Source organism: Lagenorhynchus albirostris, chromosome 3, assembly GCF_949774975.1.
Source record: "Lagenorhynchus albirostris chromosome 3, mLagAlb1.1, whole genome shotgun sequence".
In the NCBI taxonomy this organism is placed as follows: Eukaryota; Metazoa; Chordata; class Mammalia; order Artiodactyla; family Delphinidae; genus Lagenorhynchus; species Lagenorhynchus albirostris.
The window spans coordinates 158997164-159019474 of NC_083097.1; the positions used below are offsets into that span (position 1 = coordinate 158997164).

General features: G+C 52.1%; 1 protein-coding gene and 1 long non-coding RNA gene across 7 annotated transcripts in view; both read left to right on the plus strand.

Moving 5' to 3' along the window:
• Positions 1 to 17052, plus strand: part of SLC27A1 (solute carrier family 27 member 1) — a 31332-nt gene extending 14280 nt beyond the window's left edge. For 3 of the 6 annotated variants that reach the window (XM_060144711.1, XM_060144714.1, XM_060144710.1), the window contains exons 3-12: positions 3224 to 3618; positions 3745 to 3906; positions 4002 to 4071; positions 4821 to 4912; positions 4985 to 5094; positions 11877 to 12086; positions 13242 to 13368; positions 13458 to 13832; positions 14236 to 14382; positions 15632 to 17052. In XM_060144711.1, coding sequence (XP_060000694.1) covers positions 3224 to 3618; positions 3745 to 3906; positions 4002 to 4071; positions 4821 to 4912; positions 4985 to 5094; positions 11877 to 12086; positions 13242 to 13368; positions 13458 to 13832; positions 14236 to 14382; positions 15632 to 15789 — 1846 coding nt within the window. In that variant the 3' untranslated portion in view covers positions 15790 to 17052. Of the gene's footprint in view, positions 1 to 3223; positions 3619 to 3744; positions 3907 to 4001; positions 4072 to 4820; positions 4913 to 4984; positions 5095 to 11876; positions 12087 to 13241; positions 13369 to 13457; positions 14132 to 14235; positions 14383 to 15631 lie in introns of those variants that run through there. The other 3 variants (XM_060144716.1, XM_060144715.1, XR_009539746.1) reach the window with 3 other exon arrangements.
• Positions 17053 to 17244: 192 nt separating this feature from the next.
• Positions 17245 to 19791, plus strand: LOC132517458 (uncharacterized). The gene is made up of 2 exons (XR_009539747.1): positions 17245 to 17780; positions 18799 to 19791. It is a non-coding gene; the product is annotated as an uncharacterized LOC132517458 (long non-coding RNA).
• Positions 19792 to 22311: the final 2520 nt, after the last annotated feature.

The window sequence follows — 22311 nt, forward strand, 5'->3', positions numbered from 1 at the left end:
TTTTTTACTTTTTGGCTGTACTGTGCAGCATGCGGGATCTTAGTTCCCCGACCAGGGATTGAACCCACGACCCCTGCAGTGGAAGTGCAGTGTCTTAATCACTGGACCGCCAGGGAAGTCCCTCTCTCTTCTTGTAGAGATACCTGTTATTGGATTTAGGGCCCACCTAGGCAATCAGGATGACCTCATCTCATACTTACCTTAATTGTATCTGCAAAGGCCCTGTTTCCAAATAAGGTCATAGTCTGAGATTCTGGGTGTACATGAATTTTTGGAGACACTCTTCAACAACTGCAGTCACACAGGCAGAAGAGACTGGGCTGCATTTGAGCCAGTGGTACACCAGCATCGTCCTTACATTCTAGGCCCTGTTTCTAGTGCTGGGACTACATCCCTGGACACAATAGACAGATAGACAGGGTGCCTGCTCTCGTGGAAAAAGACAAAGAATTCAGGAAACCCACAAAGGAAGATGGCAGTTTTAGATTGTGATGATCACTTTGAAGGAAGTAAACGATGGTGGTGGTGGTGGGGGGGAGTGTGGGTGCTGGGAATGTATCAGTTACCTATGGCTGTGTAACAAATTACCCCTTTAACTAGGGGCTTAAAAAATGATCATTATCATCTCCTATGTCTAGGCTTCCTTACCGCTCAGTGCTGGGTTCCTAGGGTCAGTGTCCTGAGAGAGAGGGAAAGCGAGAGGGCATGAGGGCTCCTGCGTGCTGGTGTGCTGTCTTTGTGCCCTGGGCTCAGAAGTCACATAGCATCACTTCTGCTACATTCTCTTCCTTAGAAGCAAGCCCCTCAGTCTGCCCACACTAAAGTGGATGGGAAATAGAACCCACCTTTCGAAGGGAGGAGTGTCAAAGAGTTTGCAGGGATATTTTAAAATAGCCATACTGATCCAAGCGGGGCAGGGCTGGGAGGACCCCTCTGAGCAGGTGTCATTGGAGCTGAGAGGTGAAGGATGAGAAGGAGCTGAGATGAGGGGCCTGGGCAGAGTATTCCAGGCAGTGGGAGCTGGGCGAAGGTCCTGGGGCAGGAACCTCTGCCCTGCTGAAGATCAGGGAAGGAGGCAAGAGCAAGCTGGGGCAATGGAGGGTGATGAGGTGGCCAGATGCATGGGGCTGGACCGTGCTGGGCCTCACAGGCCACAGGGAAGGCATTTGATCGAAAAAACAGTGGGAGCCTTTGGAGGGTTAAAACATTATTTAAAAAAACTTTTTTGATTTTTGATTTTTTTAAAAATTTTTTAAAATTTAGGGAATTCCCTGGGCGGTCCAGTAGTTAGGACTCCACACTTCCACTGCAGGGGGCCCATTCCAATCCCTGGTCAGGGAGCTAAGATCCTGCAAGCTGCACGGCGCGGCCAAAAAAATTAAAAAATAAAAAAAATTTTATTTAAAAATTTTTTAAATTAAAAATTTTAATTAATTTTTTTTTTTTTGCAGTACACGGGCCTCTGACTGTTGTGGCCTCTCCCGTTGCGGGGCACAGGCTCCCGACGCGCAGGCTCAGCGGCCATGGCTCACGGGCCCAGCCGCTCCGCGGCATGTGGGATCCTCCTGGACCGGGGCACGAACCCGTGTCCCCTGCATTGGCAGGCGGACTCTCAACCACTGTGCCACCAGGGAAGCCCAAATATTTTTTATTTTTAAAATTTATTATTTTATTTTTAAAAAATCTGTGTTAAAAACATTTTACTATGGAAAGTTTCAAGCTTACAGAAGTAGAGAGAATAATGTAATAAACCCATGTGACCATCCCCCAGCTTCCGTGATCTTCATATGATTGTTTCCTCATCTCCACCCACTTCCTCCTGTGTCTGAATCTCAGTGGCACATCTTTCTATCTGTTAGTTTTCCAGGGTGTACATCTGGAAGGTAAGGACTCCTGTTTTTAACCTTGCCACAGACAGTCTTCATGAGTTTCATTCATTCATTCATTTTTATTGTAGTAAAACACATATAATATAAAATTTACCATTAGCGACATTGAGTACATTCACAGTGTTGTGCAGCCATCAGCTCTATCTAGCTCCAGAACATTTCCATCACCCCAAAAGGAAACCCTGTCCCCATTAGCAGTTACTCCCCATTCTCCCTCCCCCAGCTCCTAGTAACCACCAATCTGCTCTGTCTTCATGGGTTGTTTTTGAGGTGTAATTTACATATAATAAAATGCACCTGTTCTAAGTGTTCATTTAGGATTTGGGGAACCACACCCAGGTAACCTTCCTGGGGGCAGAGTGAGGACCACCTGTCTCGGTCAGGGCAGAGCAAGCTGCTGTAACAAACAGGTCTCCACTTGACAGTGGCTTAACCCAGCACAAAGTTACCTCTCAGAGTCAGGTGGCAGGGCAGAGAGCCAGGTAAAGCCAGAAGACCACTTGTTTCTTGAGCTCCTGCACTGAGAAATTCTAGCTTTCTTGGTTCTGTGATCTAAAGCCATTTCTGTTTGCTTAAAACAACACAAACAAGTTCATGTCTCACTCATCTGACAGCCTGGCATCATCAGTGATGGCTGCTCATCTCCACAGGGTCATTCAGGAACCTGGCTCCTTCCTACTGGGGTTCTATCTTCCCCTGGGCCCTCTGATCTCCTTGTCTCTACTAGCAGGTGAAGACAGAGGAGCAAGACACCTGCCATCAGGGCCTCTCGCTAGCCTGTCTTCTGGCCTCACCTGGGGGAGAGGCACCTCCTACCCTGGGTGGGGGCACACGTGCTGGATGGCTCAGCCACCTGTGCCTAGTGCCATTGAGTAACTTGGGAGTGGAACAGCCCCCCCCAGCTCAGGGGGTGGACCCCAGGGCCCGGTTGAGGCAGGCGGGGCATGAGGAGTCCAAGCTGGAGGCAGTGGGGGGTCAGCATGGGGCACTTGGGCTGCCCCAGGAGAGAAAAACAAGGTTAGGCCTGGGCCTGGCTCCCTCAGGGTCACCAAGCAAGCTGTGGCGGAGGAGGACAGGGTGACTCTGACTTCCACTGCATGGCCTGGCCAGCTGTGAGAACCTGCCTACTTCTGGGCTGACTGGTAAATGGCCCTTTGCCCTTAGTTTCTCCAAGAGACCCAGCAACCCAAGGGTCCTTCTGAACACTTGCCACCCTTGGGAACACAGGGACCTTTTCCTCCGCTTTCTCCACGTGGGGATGCTGAGGCTTGGGGTGGTCTCCTGGAAGCCGGGCAGGACACTCAGTGACACCGTGCCCTCGTCCCCCCTCCCAGCGGCCTCTTCGTGCTGATACGCGTGCGCCTGGAGCTGCGGTGGCACCAGCGCGCCCGCCACACCATCCCGCAGATCTTCCAGCAGGTGGTACGGCGGCAGCCTGAGCACCTGGCGCTGGTGGACGCGGGCAGCGGCGTGTGCTGGACCTTCGCGCAGCTGGACGCCTACTCCAATGCCGTGGCCAACCTATTCTGCCATCTGGGCTACATGCCAGGGGACGTGGTGGCCATCTTCCTGGAGGGCCGGCCTGAGTTTGTGGGGCTGTGGCTGGGTCTGGCCAAGGCGGGCATGGAGGCCGCGCTGCTCAATGTTAACCTGCGGCGGGAGCCCCTGATCTTCTGCCTGGGCACCTCGGGCGCCAAGGCTCTGGTCTTCGGACGGGAGCTGGCAGCGGGTGAGGCCGGGTGTGGGCAGCATCTCGGTGGGGGCCTGGGGCCGCCCAGGGCAGGGAGATGGTGCTTCCCCGGCCCTGGGAGGGGACCTACCCGTCCTTGACCGTGACATATGTTTTGGGCCGCAGTGGTGGCCGAGGTGAGTGGACAGCTGGGCAAGAGCCTGGTCAAGTTCTGTTCTGGAGACGTGGGGCCCGAGGGTGTCTTGCCGGACACCCAGCTCCTGGACCCGCTGCTGAAGGAGGCCTCCACAGCCCCCCTAGCCCAGCCCCCTGGCAAGGGCATGGATGGTGAGTCCAGGTGGGATCCCCCCTGCCGATGCCCACCCAGTCCCCTCGTCCCGCTCACGCCAGCCTCCGGTCCCCAACACCCACATCTCTCTTAGATCGACTCTTCTACATCTACACATCAGGGACCACGGGGCTGCCCAAGGCTGCCATCGTCGTGCACAGCAGGTGAGGGGCCCGTGGGCATTGCCCCCAGCGCAGGAAAGCCTCTTTATGGCCTGATCCCCCCAACCCCCAGCTCCTTTTGGGGTCTTGTGGGCATCTTGATCCCAACTGGGTAAAACCCACAGCCCATCTCAGGACACCGTGCTGCCCTCTGCCCCTCCTCAGTCTCCTCCTGTCCCCACTCCTGCCCCCAACAGCCCCCTTCTCATCAGTGACCATAGCAAGGTTTAAAATCCTAAGTCAGACCTCCTCTGTGCCAAACCTCCCCGTACCCTCCTTGGCCCTCAGAATAAAAGCCGTATTTGTGTTGTGCGGCACCCGCCACTTCTCTGATGTCATTTTCCTCCTCTCCACCTCTCGCTCGCTCCCTCCTCGACCCCTCACACTTCCTCAAACCTGCCAGACTCCTTCTGGCCTCAGGACCTTTGCATATGCTCTGCGCTTCACCTGGGTGCCCTTCCCTAGCTCACCCTACAGCACCTTCTTGCCGGGCCTTAGCTCATGTGTCACCTCCCCAGGCAGGTTACCCCACCCTCCCTGGCTTTGTCCCCTTCAGCCTCTCTCTATCCCTTTGCTCTATTATATCCCTCGTGGGAGCAAGCACCATTTTATTTGTTGCATGTTCCTCTCCTGCCAGCCTATAAGGCCCCTATGAGCTGGGCTGGCTCTGCCTCAATACGCAGCTCGCTCCCCCCACGCCATGCTTTTTTCGGGGGTGTGGGTCCCAGCCCCTGCACTCCCTGCCCCTGCAGGTACTACCGCATAGCGGCATTTACCCACCACTCCTACAGCATGCAGGCGGCAGATGTGCTCTACGACTGTCTGCCCCTGTACCACTCGGCAGGTACCACAGGGAAGCTTGGGCGGGGGAGGGGGCGGGGGATTGGGGACCCCTCATTGAGTCCACTCTCTGCAGGGAACATCATTGGCGTGGGTCAGTGTCTCATCTACGGGCTGACTGTGGTCCTCCGCAAGAAGTTTTCAGCCAGCCGCTTCTGGGATGACTGCGTCAAGTACAACTGCACGGTCAGGCCCCGCCCCCTCTCGCACCTCCAGCCCTCCGCCCACCCTTCCAAGTATATGGCTCTGAATGGCTGCCTCCCAGGGACTCGGTGGGGCTGGGAGGGGGCAGTCAGTGCTTCTGTGCTCAAGGCCCAGCCCGAGGCTAAACCTTCAACATGTAAACTCATTGGAACCTCACAGCTGCTTGGGAGCGTGCAAAGGCCTCATACCCGTTTTGCAGGTGGAGAAACTGAGGCTTTTAATTGGACACAGACTGCCTGAGATCCCTAAGGTGCTGCCTTCCCTACTCCCTGTGCCCCGAAGGTCTTCCCTGCTGGTGGCTGCAGGAAAATGGGTGCAGTCACCGCGCTGGGCTGGTTAAGGCCACAAAGCCCAGGGCTTCCTGGTGGGATAAGCATGAAGCAGAGGTGGAGGGCATCCACTGTCCTGCAGAGCAGGTAGGGGTTAAGACAAATCCCTTCCTCTCCTCTCCCCTCCACAATGAGAGGAGAGCAGGCCGAGGATTTCAGTGCTGTGATGGGGGTGGAAATACAGGTGCCTAGTACCTTCCTCCAGGGGGAAGAAGGAGTGAGGAGGGGAGGGAAGGGGGTGTGTCCAGGGACTGGCAAATTGGCAGGTGCTGACCCCACCTTGAACAGGTGGGGCCCAGAGACGTACAGCCACTTGCCCAGATCACACAGCTGGACAGGGTGGGGGCTCTGGGCCGGGCATCCTGGGGGATCTCTCGGGGCGATGACTCTGCCCTGCTGTGCTTTTGAGGATTTTATGTTCTGCTTGGGGTGGTGGGGGGTGGTCTGGGGAAAACTGCTAATCTGAATCTTGAAATAGAAGACAGTCCGTTTATTAACTTAACTCTTGAGAGTTGCAAATATAATAAATGTGGACAGAAAAGTTTAGGGGATTCCCAGGTATCCATCACTCGGCTCCAGAGGACATCAGATACCCTCTCCTGCCCCCTCCACGCCCCCAGCACGTCCCTCCTTCTGTGTTGTTGTGAAGCAGCCCCAAATAGCAGTGTGTTTCCTGCATAGATACGTCAGTAAAACCTCTGAAAGCTGAGGATTGGTCTTTTTTTTTTTTTCCAATTGAGGTGAAATTCACGTAAGATTAGCTTTTTTTTGTTTGTTTTCAATTTTTGAACTATTTAGTTTTATTTATTTATTTTTTGGCCACGCCTCACGGCATGCGGGGGATGGAACCCGTGCCTGCTGCAGTGGAAGGGCGGAGTCTTAACCACTGGATCACCAGGGAAGTCTCCAAGATTAGCTGTTTTAAAGTGGACACTTCAGTGGCACTTAGTCCATTTACAGTGTTGTACAGTCACCACCTCTGTGTAGTTCCAGAACATTTCCATCACCCCCAAAAGAACATGCTGTCCCCACTGGCAGTCATTCCCCATTCCCCTTCCCCCAGCCCCTGGCAATGAATCTGCTTTCTGTCTCTGTGGGTTTGCCTGTTCTGGACATTTCTTATAAATGGGATCTCTGTGTGGCCTTTTGTGTCTGGTGAGGGCTGATTTTAAAACAAAAGATTTGGGACTTCCCTGGTGGCGCAGTGGTTAAGAATCCGCCTGCCAATGCAGGGGACACGGGTTCGATCCCTGGTTCGGGAAGATCCCACATGCCATGGGGCAACTAAGCCCGTGCACCACAACTACTGAGCCTGCGCTCTAGAGCCCGGGAGCCACAGCTACTGAACCTGCGTGCCACAACTACTGAAGCCCGCGTGCCTAGAGCCCATGCTCCATAACAAGAGAAGCCACCGCAATGAGGAGCCCGTGCACTGCAACAAAGAGTAGCCCCCGCTCACCGCAACTAGAGAAAGCCCCCACACAGCAACAAAGACCCAACACAGCCAAAAATAAATAAATTAATTAATTAAAAAAAAATGAAACAAAAGATTTGAAAGCAGGGTCTCAAAGGATATTTGTACACCCATGTTCACAGCAGATTATTCACAATAAATAAAACATGGAAGCAATCCAAGTGTTCAGCAACAGAATGAATGGATAAGCAAAATGTGGTTCATCCCTACAGTGGAATATTATTCAGCCTTAAAAAGGAAGGAAGTTCTGACACAGGCTACAACATGGATGACCATTGAGGACATTATGCTGAATGAAATAAGCCAATTGCACAAAGACAAATACTGCATGATTCCACTTATATTGGGTACTCACAGTAGCTAAAATCATAGAAAGTAGGATGGTAGTTGCCAAGGCCAGGGGAGTGGGGAATGGGGAGTTAGTGTTTACTGGGTATAGAGTTTCAGATTTACAAGGTAAAAATATTTTTGGGGGGGAATTCCCTGGCAGTCTAGTGGTTAGGCCCCGGCACTCTCACTGCTGAGGGACCGGGTTCTATCCCTGGTCAGGGAACTAAAAAAAATCTCAGAAGTCACGTGGTGTGGCCAAAAAAAAAAAAAAAATTTATGGGGATGGATAGTGGTGATGGCTGCTCAACAATGTGTATGTATTTAATACACTGAACTGTACCCTTAAAAATGGCTAAGATGGAAAAGACATGGCTAAGATGGTAAATTTTATATTGTGTGTATTTTACCCCAATAAAAGATAGAGTCAAAAAGAAGGAAAAAACCCCACAAACACATAACCTCAGTATCATTATCCCAGCCAAAAAGTGCCAGTGATTTCTCAATTATCAGGAATCCGGACAGTGGCCTGATCCCCAGTGTTTCTACCATGTCAAAATATGGGGGGGGGGTTTGTTTCTGTATTTTTTTTAAATCAGTGTTTAGGTAAGACCCACACATTGCAACTAGTTGATGTTTCCTATAAGAATCCTTTCATCTGTAGGTGCCCCTTGTCTCTCCCTCATTCTCTTCCCACCCCTCCTTGTAATTTATTTATTGAAGAAATGAAGTTTGGCCTGTAGTGTTTTCCCAGTCTGGGTATTGCTGGGAGGTCCTTTGACATGCTTCTCTCTCCCTGGCACCTCCTGTACCTTGGGAGTAGGGTCAAGCGTAGCGGGTTTTTTTAACTACTTTTTAAAATTGACATATAGTTAATTTATACAATGTTAGTTTCAGATATACAGCAAGGTGATTCAGTTATATATATATATATATATATATATATATTCTTTTTCAGATTATTTTCCATTTTCCATTATAGATTATTACAAGATATTGAATATAGTTCCCTGTGCTATACAGTAGGTCCTGTTGTTTATTTTATATATAGTAGTGTATATATGTTAATCCCAGACTCCTAATTTATCTCTCCCACCCATCCCCTTTGGTAACCTTAAGTTTGTGAGTCTATTTCTGTTTCATAAACAAGTTCATTTCTATCTTTTTTTTTTTCTTTTTTGGTACGCGGGCTTCTCACAGTTGTGGCCTTGCCTGCTGTGGAGCAGAGGCTCCAGACGCGCGAGCTCAGTGGCCATGGCTCACGGGCCCAGCCGCTCCGCGGCATGTGGGATCTTCCCGGACCAGGGCACGAACCCGTGTCCCCTGCATCGGCAGGCGGACTCTCAACCACTGTGCCACCAGGGAAGCTCCATTTCTGTCATTTTTAAAGATTCCACATAGACGTGATATCATATGATACTTGTCTTTCTCTGTTTGACTTAGTTCTTTTTATATGATAATCTCTAGGTCGGTCCATGTTGCTGTAAATGGCATTATTTCATTCTTTTTTTATGGCTGAGTAATATCCCATTGTATATATATGTACCACATCTTCTTTATCCATTTCTCTGTCAGTGGACATTGAGGTTGCTTCCATGTTTTGGCTACTGTAAATAGTGCTGCTATGCACATTGGGGTGCATGTATCTTTTCAAGTGAAGAGTTTTGTCCAGATATATGCCCAGGAGTTGGATTGCAGGATCACATGGTAACTCTATGTTTAGTTTCTTGAGGAATCTCTATACTGTTCTCCGTAGTGGAAGCACAGCATCTCTCAACCACAGCAGTGTGGCTTTGGACCTGCATCATTCTCTGTGGTGAGGACTGTCCTGTGCACTGTAGGTTATTTAACAGCATTTCTGGCCTAAAATCACTGGATGCCACTAGCACCGCACCTCGCAGCTGTGATAATTAAAAATGTTTCCAGACATTGTCTGGTCAGTCTGGTCTTGACTGTGGTTGAGAACCGCTGATCTAGATATTTGATCGCTTCAAGTTCTGCTTTTTTGGCAAGGGTTCCCTGTGGGTGATGTCATGTCCTCCACGAGGAGGCCTGTGGTGTCTGGCGGTCCCTCTCTTTGTCTTTGACATGCTGTGTTGCATCGGGCTTTGTTCACTGTCTCCGGGCCCCTGAAATTCCATTCTGTTTCCTTGAAGGGGTATTTCTGTGACCAAGAGAAGGCACTGAGGGGCTCTTTAAGGAGTAGAGGGTGGAATCCTCAAAGGTCAAGTTTAACAAGGATGCCAAAAAGACTTAAGAGCGTGCGTTTGGGTTTAGAAATCCCATCTCATGGCTGGCTGTAAGATGGGGGAAACTGCGTGGCTGTTTTATTTGCAGCAGTGGGCATGGCCCAGATCAACTGCCCAGCCATCCTCATGGGAGGCAGCAGGCTGTAATCTAGAACTCCCCTTTTCTAGCGCATAAAGCAGATGGGCAGGCGACAGGTAAGTTAACCCATATCCATCCATGGGTGTATAGCTCCTGTGTCTCCCCATACCCACTTGGGTGTGCACATTTGGTGTACGAGGTCACCCTGACTCGGGAGTTGTAGTGGGGGTCCCAGGTTGACAGTTCACTGCCAGCTTCTTTCCAGGTGCTGCCCTGCAGGCAGGAGGTCTCGGCTGGGGCACCTGGTGTCTGCCTCTCTGAGCTGACCTGAGTTGTCTTCCCTCAGCCCTGGGTCTGTCCGAGGGTCCAGGCCAGAGTAAAGATCAGCTGTCTGGCTCTCAGTATGTAGATGTGGCCTCAGGGCCACAGGGTCATTGAAACCTTCAGCGGCCTCAACTGTGGCTGTGTTGTCCCTTCCCCAGCCTGGTTTCTGAAGAGGACATCTGCGAGCTGCTCAGAGTGTGGCTGTGTCTACCTGTGATGGTCTGGAGGGCAGCTATGTATTTAGGCAGGACTTTGTCAGTTGACAGGTAAAGCCAAAACCCTAAACCCAGCCCTAACCTAAATTCTGGCTTTCTTGAGGAAAGGGATTTGTTAGCTTTTGGAACCGAGGAGGCCACATGGTGGACAGCTTCAGGCACACCTTGATCAAGGAAGGCCTCTCTCTCTCTCTCTCTCTCTCTTTCTTGTTTTCCTTTTCCTCTTGTTTTCTTCTTTCCTTAGTGGGTGGCTTCCTTCCCAGCCCTGCTTTTCCAGGAGTGTTCCCTGCAGTTCTAGTTGAGAAAGAGCCTGTCTTCCCACCAGTCCATTAAAAGTCTCAGGGCTGATTCTCATTGGTTTAGCTGTGGTCACATGCTTATCCTTGAACCAATCAGTGTCTGGGGATGGACTGGAATGATTGGCCAGGCCGTATGACTTGTTCTATCCTGGAGATGGGGTGGGCTGGGCCACACCCAAAGCACATCAGGGAGCCTGGGGGCAGAGGGAGAGAAACCATCAGGGTCTCTGACCTTGCCTTGCCTGGGGCTTGCTTCCTGGTCAGCAGCGGGTGATCTTGGGCCAACTGTGTCCCCTCTCTGGGTCTCAGTACCTTCCTCTCCAACATGGAGTCTCAGGAAGATGAAACAGATGAGCTCTCCGCTTGGCTGGTAGCGAGTGCTCAATGCACTCGTATTTATCAGATACTTATTAAGTCCTGCTCAAGGAATACCTCTCAGTCACGGTGACATTTGAGCCGAGACCTGAGGACCCAGGTGCATCTGGGGGAAGATTGTTCTAGGCAGAGGGCACAGTATGTGCAAAGGCCCTGAGGAGGAGACCCACGTGGCAGAGCCGAGTGAGCCTAGGAGTTAGAAGGACAGGGGGCAGTGAGGGCGGCAGGGTCACATGGAATTGATCACAGGTCGAATTTTGTACTCCATCTAGTGAGTACTTTGAAGCCGTACTGATGGCCATGGTGGTTAATTCTGAACATGTAACTGCTTCATTGAGACTCTGGAGCCAGGATGCCCAGATACATAACAAATTTTACCACATTATCAGCCTTGGTGGTTACTTACTGTCTGTGAACCTCAGTTTCTCCATCTGTAAAATGGGGAGGGTATCATTAAGAAGCCGTCCTGGAGATGAGGACTCAAGGGCACCTGGGGTATCTGGGACTTGACCCCAGGGGGTGGAGCCACAAGACAGGGAGAGAAGGAGCCCAGGGGGCGGTGCGGCGGGGGGCAGTGAGTAGGTGACTCCATGGGCAACTGGGGCTGGGTCCCTGCTGTGACTTCAGGGAGGCAGCGAAGAGCATGCATCTGAGAGTGGTCCCACCCCAGGATCAGGACTGTGGGCGCCCCGAGCTCAGATGGTTGGGGCTCTAGGGAACAGTGTAGAGCACATCGCCTCTGGGCTGAGGGTTGCCCTGTGGAGTGCCAACGCCACGGCTCACCTTCCTGGCCTGCGTGCACCACACGTGGTGTCCCAAGAAAGCAGCGGAGGGGATAGAGGGACCGCTGGAGGGGCATGGGGGACGCAATGCATCCACTCAGGTGGAAGGAGTGTTGGGGATTGAGGGAATGGATAGGCCTGGTCTGTTTCCTTGCTATTATCATCTTTAAGGCCGTTTTGTTCCTAGCGCCCAGGTTGGAGTGGGGGAGGTCGCTGGGTCTGGGGGTCTCTGGCCCGCGGCAGCCTCCACCCCCAGCCGGCTCCTCTCTGCTCCAGCGCAGGCGCCCACTGCTCACTTCCCACCCACCTAGGTGGTCCAGTACATCGGGGAGATCTGCCGCTACCTGCTGAAACAGCCGGTGAGCGAGGCAGAAGGGCGGCACCGCGTGCGCCTGGCGGTGGGCAACGGGTTGCGGCCAGCCATCTGGGAGGAGTTCACGGAGCGCTTCGGCGTGCGCCAGGTCGGCGAGTTCTACGGAGCCACCGAGTGCAACTGCAGCATCGCCAACATGGACGGGAAGGTGGGCGTGGGCGGGGCGGCCCGGCCCGGGCAGGTCTCGGGGTTCAGGGATCGCTGCTACCTATGCCTCGCCGGCCCCGTGTCCCCAAAGAACAGCCTGGATTGTGGTGGGCAGTTCGGCCAGGGCACTCGGATGCTTTCTTCTGGCTTGTCCAGTCATGTGACTGTCGCCCCTGAGTTCAAATTCACAGCGTGACTGTTGCCCTGGGCAATCACCTCAGCCTTTCTGAGCCTCAATTTGTAGCAGTGGAGGTGGCAGGGAAGAGCAAGGCTCTGGGGGGTCCAGGGCCAGAAATGGCGTGCTGATCTCCTCCTACCGGGCAAGTCACTCAGACTCCTTGGGTCTTCGTTTCCTTATCTGTAAATGGGGTTAACAACTTATCAGGTTTGTTCTAATCACCCAACATCACGAGCTCAGCACAGCACCCCTTCCCCGTGCAGTAGGCACTCTGCAAACAGATGCTTTTATGATTAATAATTATTATCTCCACTCTGCCCTCTCAGGACCCTCCTTCTCCCTTCTTAAGCCCTTCCCATCCAAAGTCAGGAACAGAGAACGAGAAGAATAATACATCGCCCTAGTGGGTAGGGGTTCTTTCTGTCTCTCGCTGCTGGGTCCCCAGCACCTGAGGACAAGGCACAGTCCCCACCATGCACGTCTGTTGAACGGACAGCCCCAGAGCACACTCTGGCCGTACCAGCAGAGGTTGCCGCTCTAACAAATACACCCAGCCGTGTGCAGCGGCAGGAACCCATTAGGCCTTTCTGCTCATAGCACTGAGCCAGGCAGGGTGACATGCAGTGGGCAGCGGGCAGAAGCTCTGCCAGTGTCCCTACGTGGCTTCAGGATCACTTTGGCCATCCACTTCCTGCCAGCCTGGAAAGTTTTAAGGACCAGGAAGTGGCGGCCGGCTGGCAGGTCTCCTCACATGACTGCAAGGGAGGCTGGGAAGGTGGGAGAGGGGGGCACGATTCCTGGCAGGATGCTGCACTTAATACCCCCCTCTTTCAGATCACCCAAGGTCACAGAGTTGGGTGACACTAGGGAGTGCTAATTCCAGGCCCTGGGGCAGGAGAGGCAAGGTGTGTGTGTGTGGGGGGGGAGGACACCGTGTCACACCGGGGCTCCTCGTTGACTCGGCTGGCCGCATCCCAGGTCGGCTCCTGTGGCTTCAACAGCCGCATCCTGCCCAATGTGTACCCCATCCGACTGGTGAAGGTCAATGAGGACACCATGGAACTACTGCGGGATGCCCAGGGCCTCTGCATCCCATGCCAGGCCGGTGAGCAGGGTCCTGCCCAGTCCCCCGGGGAGCCGGGGCCCCCCGCCTCCTGCCTGCCCAGCACAGCCCGAGCGCCGCCTCCTCCCTAGGGGAGCCCGGCCTCCTCGTGGGCCAGATCAACCAGCAAGACCCTCTGCGTCGCTTCGATGGCTACATCAGTGAGAGCGCCACGAGCAGGAAGATCACCCACAGCGTCTTCCGCAAGGGGGACAGCGCCTACCTCTCAGGTGTGCAGACCCTGGGGGCCGGCCGCGGGGATGGCAGGTCGCCGTCTTACCTCCCCCTCTCCTCTCTGCCAGGCGACGTGCTGGTGATGGACGAGCTGGGCTATATGTACTTCCGGGACCGCAGCGGGGACACCTTCCGCTGGCGTGGGGAGAACGTCTCCACCACTGAGGTGGAGGGCGTGCTGAGTCGCCTGCTGGGCCAGACAGACGTGGCCGTGTACGGGGTGGCCGTGCCAGGCAAGCTGGGGGCTCTGGGGGTGGTTCTAGGGTCCTGGGAGCAGTCCTGGAGGAGCCCAGCCAGGAGGAGCTTGGAGGTACAGGTACCCTTGTAGGCAGGACCTAAAGCAGTGAACAACCTGGACAACTGCACCCGACAGGGTGGCAGCCTGGGTCTGGAATCTCTCCTCATGCCTGATGTTGAGCCTCAGTTTCCTCATCCAGAAAATGGGCTCATGAAATCAGCTGTGGCTCAGGGCTGCAGGGAGTGCAGCAGGCGCTCCATAAAATGTTTGCTGCTTTGGCGAGCATTATTCCAGGTGGAAGGGACTGGAGGTCAGAAGCCAGGGGCCACCGTTGGAGGGTGGATCTGGTCCCATGGAGGGGCGAAGGGTGGTGGTCTCAGGCAAACCTCTGTCTCCAGGGGTGGAGGGCAAAGCAGGCATGGCGGCCATTGCGGACCCCCACGGCCAGCTGAGCCCCAATGCCCTGTACCAGGAGCTGCAGAAGGTGCTGGCACCCTACGCACGGCCCATCTTCCTGCGCCTCCTGCCCCAGGTGGACACCACAGGTGCGGCCCCCGTCTCTTCGTGTATCCATCTGTCTTTTAGTTCCTCAGTCATTTACTTATTTGTCCTAGTTCAGTCCCTGTGCCAGGTCCGACGTAATGGTTCATGGCCAGCCGGCACTGTGGGCCAAGCCCTTTTCTTGTTTTATTTACATACTTATTTCTTTCTGGTTCTCACTCGCACTCCCACTGGGTATCCTGCAGTATTGGGTGCATTTCTTTATATTCAGCATTTTTTCTGATGACTAGGAAATTTGAGCAAATCATCTCACACCTCTGAGGTTTCCTCTGCTGTAAATCACCCTTCGTATCTTTGACCCGTCTTTGTATTGCCTCATCTTTCTTTGTGATTTACGGAAATTTCCCGTAATAGTCTAAATGTTAATTCCTTAGTGGTTTCAGACCTTCTACATCTCTTCTGTTTTGGAATCTCTTAACTCTGTCCATGGTGCCCTTTATTGAAAAGAAGCCTCTAATTTTGATACAAACTTAAACACCACCACCACTACCGCCTCTGCTTTTTCAATTTTGTGGTTTGTGCTTTTGGAAGGCAGCTATGCTCACCACTCTGCCACCAATGCACACAGGTTTGTGCTTTTGAAGTTTCATTTGAAAGGAAAAAAAACTTTCCCAACTCTAGAGCACACAGGGATTTTCCCTCCATTTTTTTTGTACCAACCCTAACCCTGTCTTTCACAAAACCCTCCTTTAATAGTCTACCGCAGGGAGTGCAAACTTTTTCTTAAAGTCCCAGATGGTAAATATTTTCAGTTGTGGGCCACAGCCTCTGCAGCAATAATTCAGCTCTGCAGCTGTAGGGCAAAAGCAACAGTAAACAGTGTGTACGTGAATGGGCGTGGCCCACCTCGAATGGTGGGCCGAATCTGGCCCGTGGGGTGGGCCATGGGCCTATAAGTTGCTGACTCCTGACCTACTGTGTGACAGAGCCAGCCCTGTCACCTTCTTGGTCTTGTGGGGGGTCGGCACGTGACCAGGCAGGGGGTACACAGAGTTTCAGGCCATGATGAGGGTGGTCAGGGAGGCCTCCCTGGAGGAGAGGGCATGAAGCTGAGATCCAAAGGCCAGGGGGGAGTCAGGCAGGCAAAATGGGGAAGAATGTTCCTAGCAGAGGCCTCTTCAGAGGCCTGGAGGTGCAGGACAGGATGGCGAGTTGAGGGGGGGGAGATTCCTGGAATCCCCCTGCCGAGTCTCCACCCCACCCCCACTTCCACCCCCACCCCCATCCCCACAGGCACCTTCAAGATTCAGAAGACGAGGCTGCAGCACGAGGGCTTCGACCCACGCCAGACCTCAGACCGGCTCTTCTTCCTGGACCTGAAGCAGGGCCACTACCTGCCTCTGGATCAGGGTGTCTACACCCGCATCTGTTCGGGCGCCTTCTCCCTCTGACGCTCTTCCTCGGCCCACCAGAGACTTTGCAGCAGGCCCAGCAAGCGAGGGGGGCTTGAGCCAGACAGCCCTGCCCTGTCCTGGGGGCAGAGAAACTGGATCCCAGGAGGAGCCTGTATTTCCCGCCTTCACCCTCCTCCTCTCCCCCTCTGGTTGCCCCCTGCCTGTCCTCCACTCCTGTGTCTGTGTGTGTGTCTGTCTCTGCGCCCTGCTTCTCGGCCTCCCTCCTGTCCCTGACTGCGCTCACCTCTCTCCTCCATCTTTCCTCCCCTGCCCTCTTCCTGCCGAAAGTAGAACAGACATTTCCTGGGAGCTGGTGTCTGTGCGGAGGCCCAGCTGCCTTGGGGGCCTCCGCGGGTCCTCCCCACTGGGTGGTAAACCCGAGTGGGGCCTCTCCACCTCCCTCTCAGCTGTGCCTTAACAAGGCCCACCCAGCCCAGACCTCCCTAGGCTGCTAGATTCCTGGACGTTGTAGCACTGCATGAGCTCCAGGCAGGCCCTCCACTCTCCTTGCTGAACTGAGGAGCCGGGGGTGTCTGCCTGGCCAGCCCGGGAGCAGGGGGGCCTCGGCCAGGGGTGCAGGTCAATGGGAAATCTCTCCCCGGCCGGGCCAATTGCCTTTTGCACTTCCTATCCCTGGTGGGTCTCCCTTGCCTTGCCTGCCCTTCCTGATACCCCAGAAACTTCTGGAACTGACTGTGACCACTTGGATGTTTCCCCTGCCCAGATGTCCCTGTCAGGCGTCTCCACGGAGCTTCTGCTGGAGGGGCCCTGAAGATGGCTCTGGGGGGCTGCTCAGCCCACTGCTCAGATGCTCACCCTGGCAGAGGCCTCTTGGGGATCCTACCTGGTGTGGCTGCTGGAGGGACACACGGCAGTGGCAGCAGTGGGGTTGAGAGAAGCCTCCAGGCCAGGGGTGGCGTCTGAGATGGCCTCTTGGGCCTCAGGCGTTCCAGCCTATTGAACGTCCCGCTAGCCTTGCTAGTGACAGCTCGGACCCTGGGTTGGTGACATCCTGAGACAACCCTGCCAGGATGGCTCGGACATCCCCATCAGCTTCGTCGATGGCTCAGCCTGGACACCCACCGTTGGGGCCTGCCACCAAAACCGCCCCTCTGTCCCTGCCTCCGGCAGCACCGTCCCGCACCTAGAACAGCAAGGCCAGTAGCAGGTGACCCCATGCTGTTTTGCACGGGCCTTTCTAAGCACTGAGATTTTGTTTCCTAGCTGAATTTAAGAAATAAACCTGCAGAGTGTCTGGTGCCTGATGGGAACTCAGTCACTCACCGTTTGTCCCCACGTGGCCCAGAACCCTGTCAGTTTTAGGCCTCTTACCGGGGAACACACAGTCACCAGACATGAGCAAAACACACTCAGCCTTTACTTACAGCTCCTGTTGCCTCTTCTCCAACCTGCAAGGCTTCAGGGGTCTGGGGATGGGGGGCGGGGGGGGCACATGGGTTAGCGTTCTTGCCACCTCCCTGCAGCCTCCGGGTCCTCCCATAGCCCCGTGCTGACCTTGGTGGTCCCGGGAGAGGGACAGCCTATCTGCCTTGGGTTCCGGCAGGTGCACAGGATGGCCGGGGACAGAGGGTGTGTCCTGGCATGTCCGGCTGCCCCAGGAAGGGAGCCCCTCTGTGTGTGGTGTCAGCACGTAAGGCCATAGCTCTGGGCGAGAACCACTGAGCCTGCAAGGGCAGCTGCCTGAGATGGGATCTGAACCCAGGACATTGAGCTCCAGAGTTCATACTCTCAGCTCCCACCTTCAGCTGTCCCCCCTCCAGAATTATAATGTCTGTCTCGTCTCCATTTCAAGGGACAGAGGAAGAAAGTCTTATGACAACGGAGCATTTGCTAGGAGGGAGCACCCAGGGGGCGACCCTGGGGTTGGATGGGGGGTGGATGAGTCCTTGGCCAGCTCAAGGATGGATGAACCACTCATGTGTGGAGCTGGTCCTTGGCTGCCCACACTGCAAAGAGGGGGATGTAAGGTATAGCCTCTGAGATGCCCAGTGAGGGTGGGAGAAGGATCTGGTGCTGGTGGGGATGGAGCTTCCCTGGTGTGCTGATAAGCAAGTGTATTCTGGGTAACATCCCTTCAGACATCCAACCACCTCCAAAGGTATCATCATGGTCCCCGTTGTACCGATGAAGAAACTGAAGGCACAGGGAGGGGAATGAACTCATTGTCAGGGGCTCTGGTGAGAAAGTGGCCCAGTGGGGACCTTTCTCATTGCAAAGCCTGTGACACTAGTTGCAGCAGTAAGAAGTTCTCTCCAGACCAGCAAGAAAATAATCCTGATGTCTCTTAGGATCAGGGTCCGCGTTTGTTTGCTTTTTAAAATTAATTAATAGGGGACTTCCCTGGTGGCGTAATGGTTAAGAATCTGCCTACCAATGCAGGCAACACGGGTTCAATCCCTGGTTCGGGAAGATCCCACATGCCGCAGAGCAACTAAGCCCGTGCGCCACAACTACTGAGGCTGGGCTCTAGAGCCCGTGCTCCGCAGCAAGAGACAGCCACCACAATGAGAAGCCTGTGTACCGCAATGAAGGGTAGCCACGGCTCACTGCAACTAGAGAAAGCCCCAGTGCAGCAACGAAGACCCAACGCAGCCAAAAATAAATAAACTTATTAAAAATAATAAAATTAATAGATTTTACTTATTAGGGCAGTTTTAGGTTTACAGGAAAATGAGTGGAAAATACAGAGTTCCCATATACCCTCTCACCTCTGCGCCACTGTTTGCGCTATAATTAACATCTGGCATTAGTGGGCTACATTTGTCACACTTGATGAGCTAATGTAGATACATTATTATTAAGCCAAGTCCGCAGTTTACATTAGGGTTCCTTCTGTTATACATTCTGTGGGTTTCAACAATTGCATAAAGACATGCATCCACTGTTACAGTATCACAAAGAATAGTTTCTCTTGCCCTAAAATTCCCATGTTCCATCTCTTCATTCCTCCTACCCCAACCCCTGATCTTTTTACTGTCTCCAGAGTTTTGCCTTTTCCAGAGTGTCATGGACTTGGAATCACAAGATGTGTAACCTTTTCAGACTGGCTTCTCTCAGCAAGATGCATTTGATGTTCCTCTATGCCTTCTCGTGGCTCGATAGCTCTGTATTTTTTATACCAAATGAGAAGCTCTGTGACTTGCCCCCGGGACCCTCGGTAAATCAGGAAGAGAGCTAGGATCCGAAGGTGCTGTGCCCTGAGCCTCTCCTTTGTGGAGGGGCCCTGGAAGGATGTGCACAGAGGGGATGTCTTTATTTGTGATGTGGGAAGAAAAACGCCCCAGCCTGGCGTTGGCAAGTACACTGTGAGAGGCAGGGGCTGAGAAGTGCATGAAGGACCAGGAAGGAGCAGCAGCTGCCCGAGAGGGCACATGGAGGAGGAGAGTTGGGGGCCAAGAGCTTCCTGAGGATGGGCGGCTGCAGGCTGAATCCCTGCCCCACACCCCTTGAGGGTCTCCATCACTCTGGGGAAGATTCCAGGCTCTGGCTAGCACTGTCATCCTGCAGGCATTTTTCCTTGTACCACAGATGGTTGTTTCCAGCCTGTGTCTGGCCTCAGTGCCTTTGCTCCTGCTGTCTCATGTGCCTGAATCACTGGTTTATTTTTTAAGTGAGCTATTATTCATATACCATAAAATGCACCCTCTTAAAATGTGCAACTGAGGGCTTCCCTGGTGGCGCAGTGGTTAGGAGTCTGTCTGCCAATGCAGGGGACGTAGGTTCGAGTCCTGGTCGGGGAGGATCCCACATGCCGCGGAGCAGCAGAGCCCATGCGCCGCAACTACTGAAGCCCGTGCTCCACAACAGGAGAAGCCACCGCACCGAGAAGCCCGCGCACCGCAACGAAGAGTAGCCCCCGCTGGCAGCAACTAGAGAAAGCCCGCGCACAGCAATGAAGACCTAACGCAGCCAAAAATAAAAATAAGATGAAATAAATTTAAAATATAATAAAAATAAAAAAACATTTAAAATGTGCAACTTAGTGGCTTCTAGTATATTCACAAGGTTATACAACTGTCCCCTCTGTCTAGTTCCAGAATATTTTCATCACCACAAAAGGAGATCTCATGTCCCTTAGAAGTCACTCCCCGTTCCCCTTCCCCAGCCTCTGGCAAGTACTACTTTCTGTCTCTATGGATATGTTTTAGACATTCCATAGAAATGAAATCATATATGTGGCCTTTGGCGTCTCACTTATTTCACTCAATATGTTTTTAAGATTCATCCAAGTTGTAGCTCATTCCTTTTTATGGCCAAACAATATACCATTGTAAAGAGAGACCACATTTTGTTTAACCATTCACCAGGTGATGGACACTGAGTTATTTCCACTTTTTGGCTATCGTGAGTAACGCTGCTGTGACCATTCACACAAATGTTTTTTGTGCGAACATGTCTTGAATTCTCTTGGGTATAAACCTAGGTGTGGAAGTGCTAGGTCACACGGTAACTCTATGTTTAATCTTTTGAGGAACTGCCAGACTGTTTTCCAAAGTGACTGCATCATTTTATATCCCCACCAGCAGCAGTGTGTGAGTTTCCAATTTCCCACACCCTAATCAGCACTACTTGTTTCATTATTGTAGTCATTCTAGTAGGTATGAAGTGATATCTCATTGTAGTTTTATTTTATTTATTTTATTTATTTATCTTTTTGCGGTACGCGGGCCTCTCACTGTTGTGGCCTCTCTCGTTGCGGAGCACAGGCTCCGGACGTGCAGGCTCAGTGGCCATGGCTCACGGGCCCAGCCGCTCCGCGGCATGTGGGATCTTCCCACTCAACCACTGCACCATCAGGGAAGCCCCTCATTGTAGTTTTGATTTGCATCTCCCTGAGGGCTAATAAACAGGACATCTTTTCATGTGCTTATTGGCCATTTGTATACCTTCTTTGGAGAAGTGTTTATTCGGACCCTTTGCCCAATTTTTAATTTGGTTGTCTATTTGGAGTTGTAAGAGTTCTTAATATATTCTGTATACTAAACCCTTATAAGATATATGATTTGCAAATTTCTCCCACCCCAAGGGTTGTCTTTTCACTCTTTTGGTAGTATCCTTTGAAACACAGAAGGTTTTCATTTTTATGAAGTCCAGTTTATGTATTTGTCTTTTGTTGCTCGTGCTTTTGGAATCATTGTCTAACCCAAGGACAGAAAGGTTTTTTGCATTTGTTTTCTTCTAAGAATTTTTTAGTTTTAGCTCTGATATTCAGGTCTTTGACCCATTTAAATTTTTGTATATGGCAGGAGGTATGGATCTGTATTCGTTTTCTACTGCTGCTGTAACAAATCACCACCAATTTAGTGGCTTAAAATAACGCCAGTTATAGCTTTGAAGGTGAGAAGTCAGAAATGGATCTTACTTGACTAAAATCAAGGTTTGGCAGGGCTGCATTCCTTCTGGGGCTTCTGAGAGAATCCATTTCCTTGCCTTGTGCAGCATTTAGATACCGCCAATATTCCTTGGCTCGTGGCCTCTTCCTCCATCTTCAAAGCCAGCAACAGTGGGTTGAGTCTTTTTCATGCTGTCAATTCTCTGGTCCTCCTTCTTTTATTTTTAGTGACCTCTGTGAGTACATTATGCTCATCCAGGTAATCTCTTTTAAGGACAGCTGATTAGCAACCTAATTCCATCTGCAACCTTAATTCCCCCCTGCCAAGTAACCTAACATATTCACAGGTTCCGGGAATTACAGTGTGGACACCTTGGGGGGGGGACCATCATTCTGCCTACTACAAGGTTCAACTTCATTCCTTTTTTAAAAAAAAAAATATATTTTTTCTTTTTTGCCTGCACCATGCAGCATGTGGGATCTTAGTTCCCCGACCAGGGATCGAACCCATGCCCCTGCGTTGGGAGCAGGGTCTTAACCACTGGACCGCCAGGGAAGTCCCTCAACTTCATTTCTTTTGCATGTGACTGTCTGTCACACCATTTGTTGAAAAGACTATTCTTTTCCCATTGAATAGTTCTGGCACCCTTGTTGAAGATCCACTGACCAAAGACATACAGTTTGTTGTTGCTGTTTTCCATCTCAGTTCTATTCTATTGATATATATGTCTATCCTTATGTCAATACCATACTGTTCGGTCACTGTAGCTTGTAGTAAGTTTGAAATCAAGAAGTGTGAGTCCTCCAACTTAGTTCTTCTTCCAGATTGGTTGGCTATTCGGGGTCCTTGCAATTCCATGTGAATTTTGAGGTCAGCTTGTCAATATCTACAAAAAAGGCTCTCAGAATTTTGATAGGGATCGCATTGTATCTATAGACTAATTGGCTGAGTGTTGCTATCTTAACAATATGAAATCTTCCAACCCATGAACATCGGATGTTTTTCCATTGACTTAGATCATCTTTCAACTTTTTTCAGCTAAGTTTTATAGTTTTCAGTGTACAAGTCTTGCACCTCTTTTGCTAAACTTATTAAGCATTTTATTCTTGTTGATGCTACTGTAAATGGAATTGTTTTCTTGCCACTTCTTTTAAAGATGCACTAC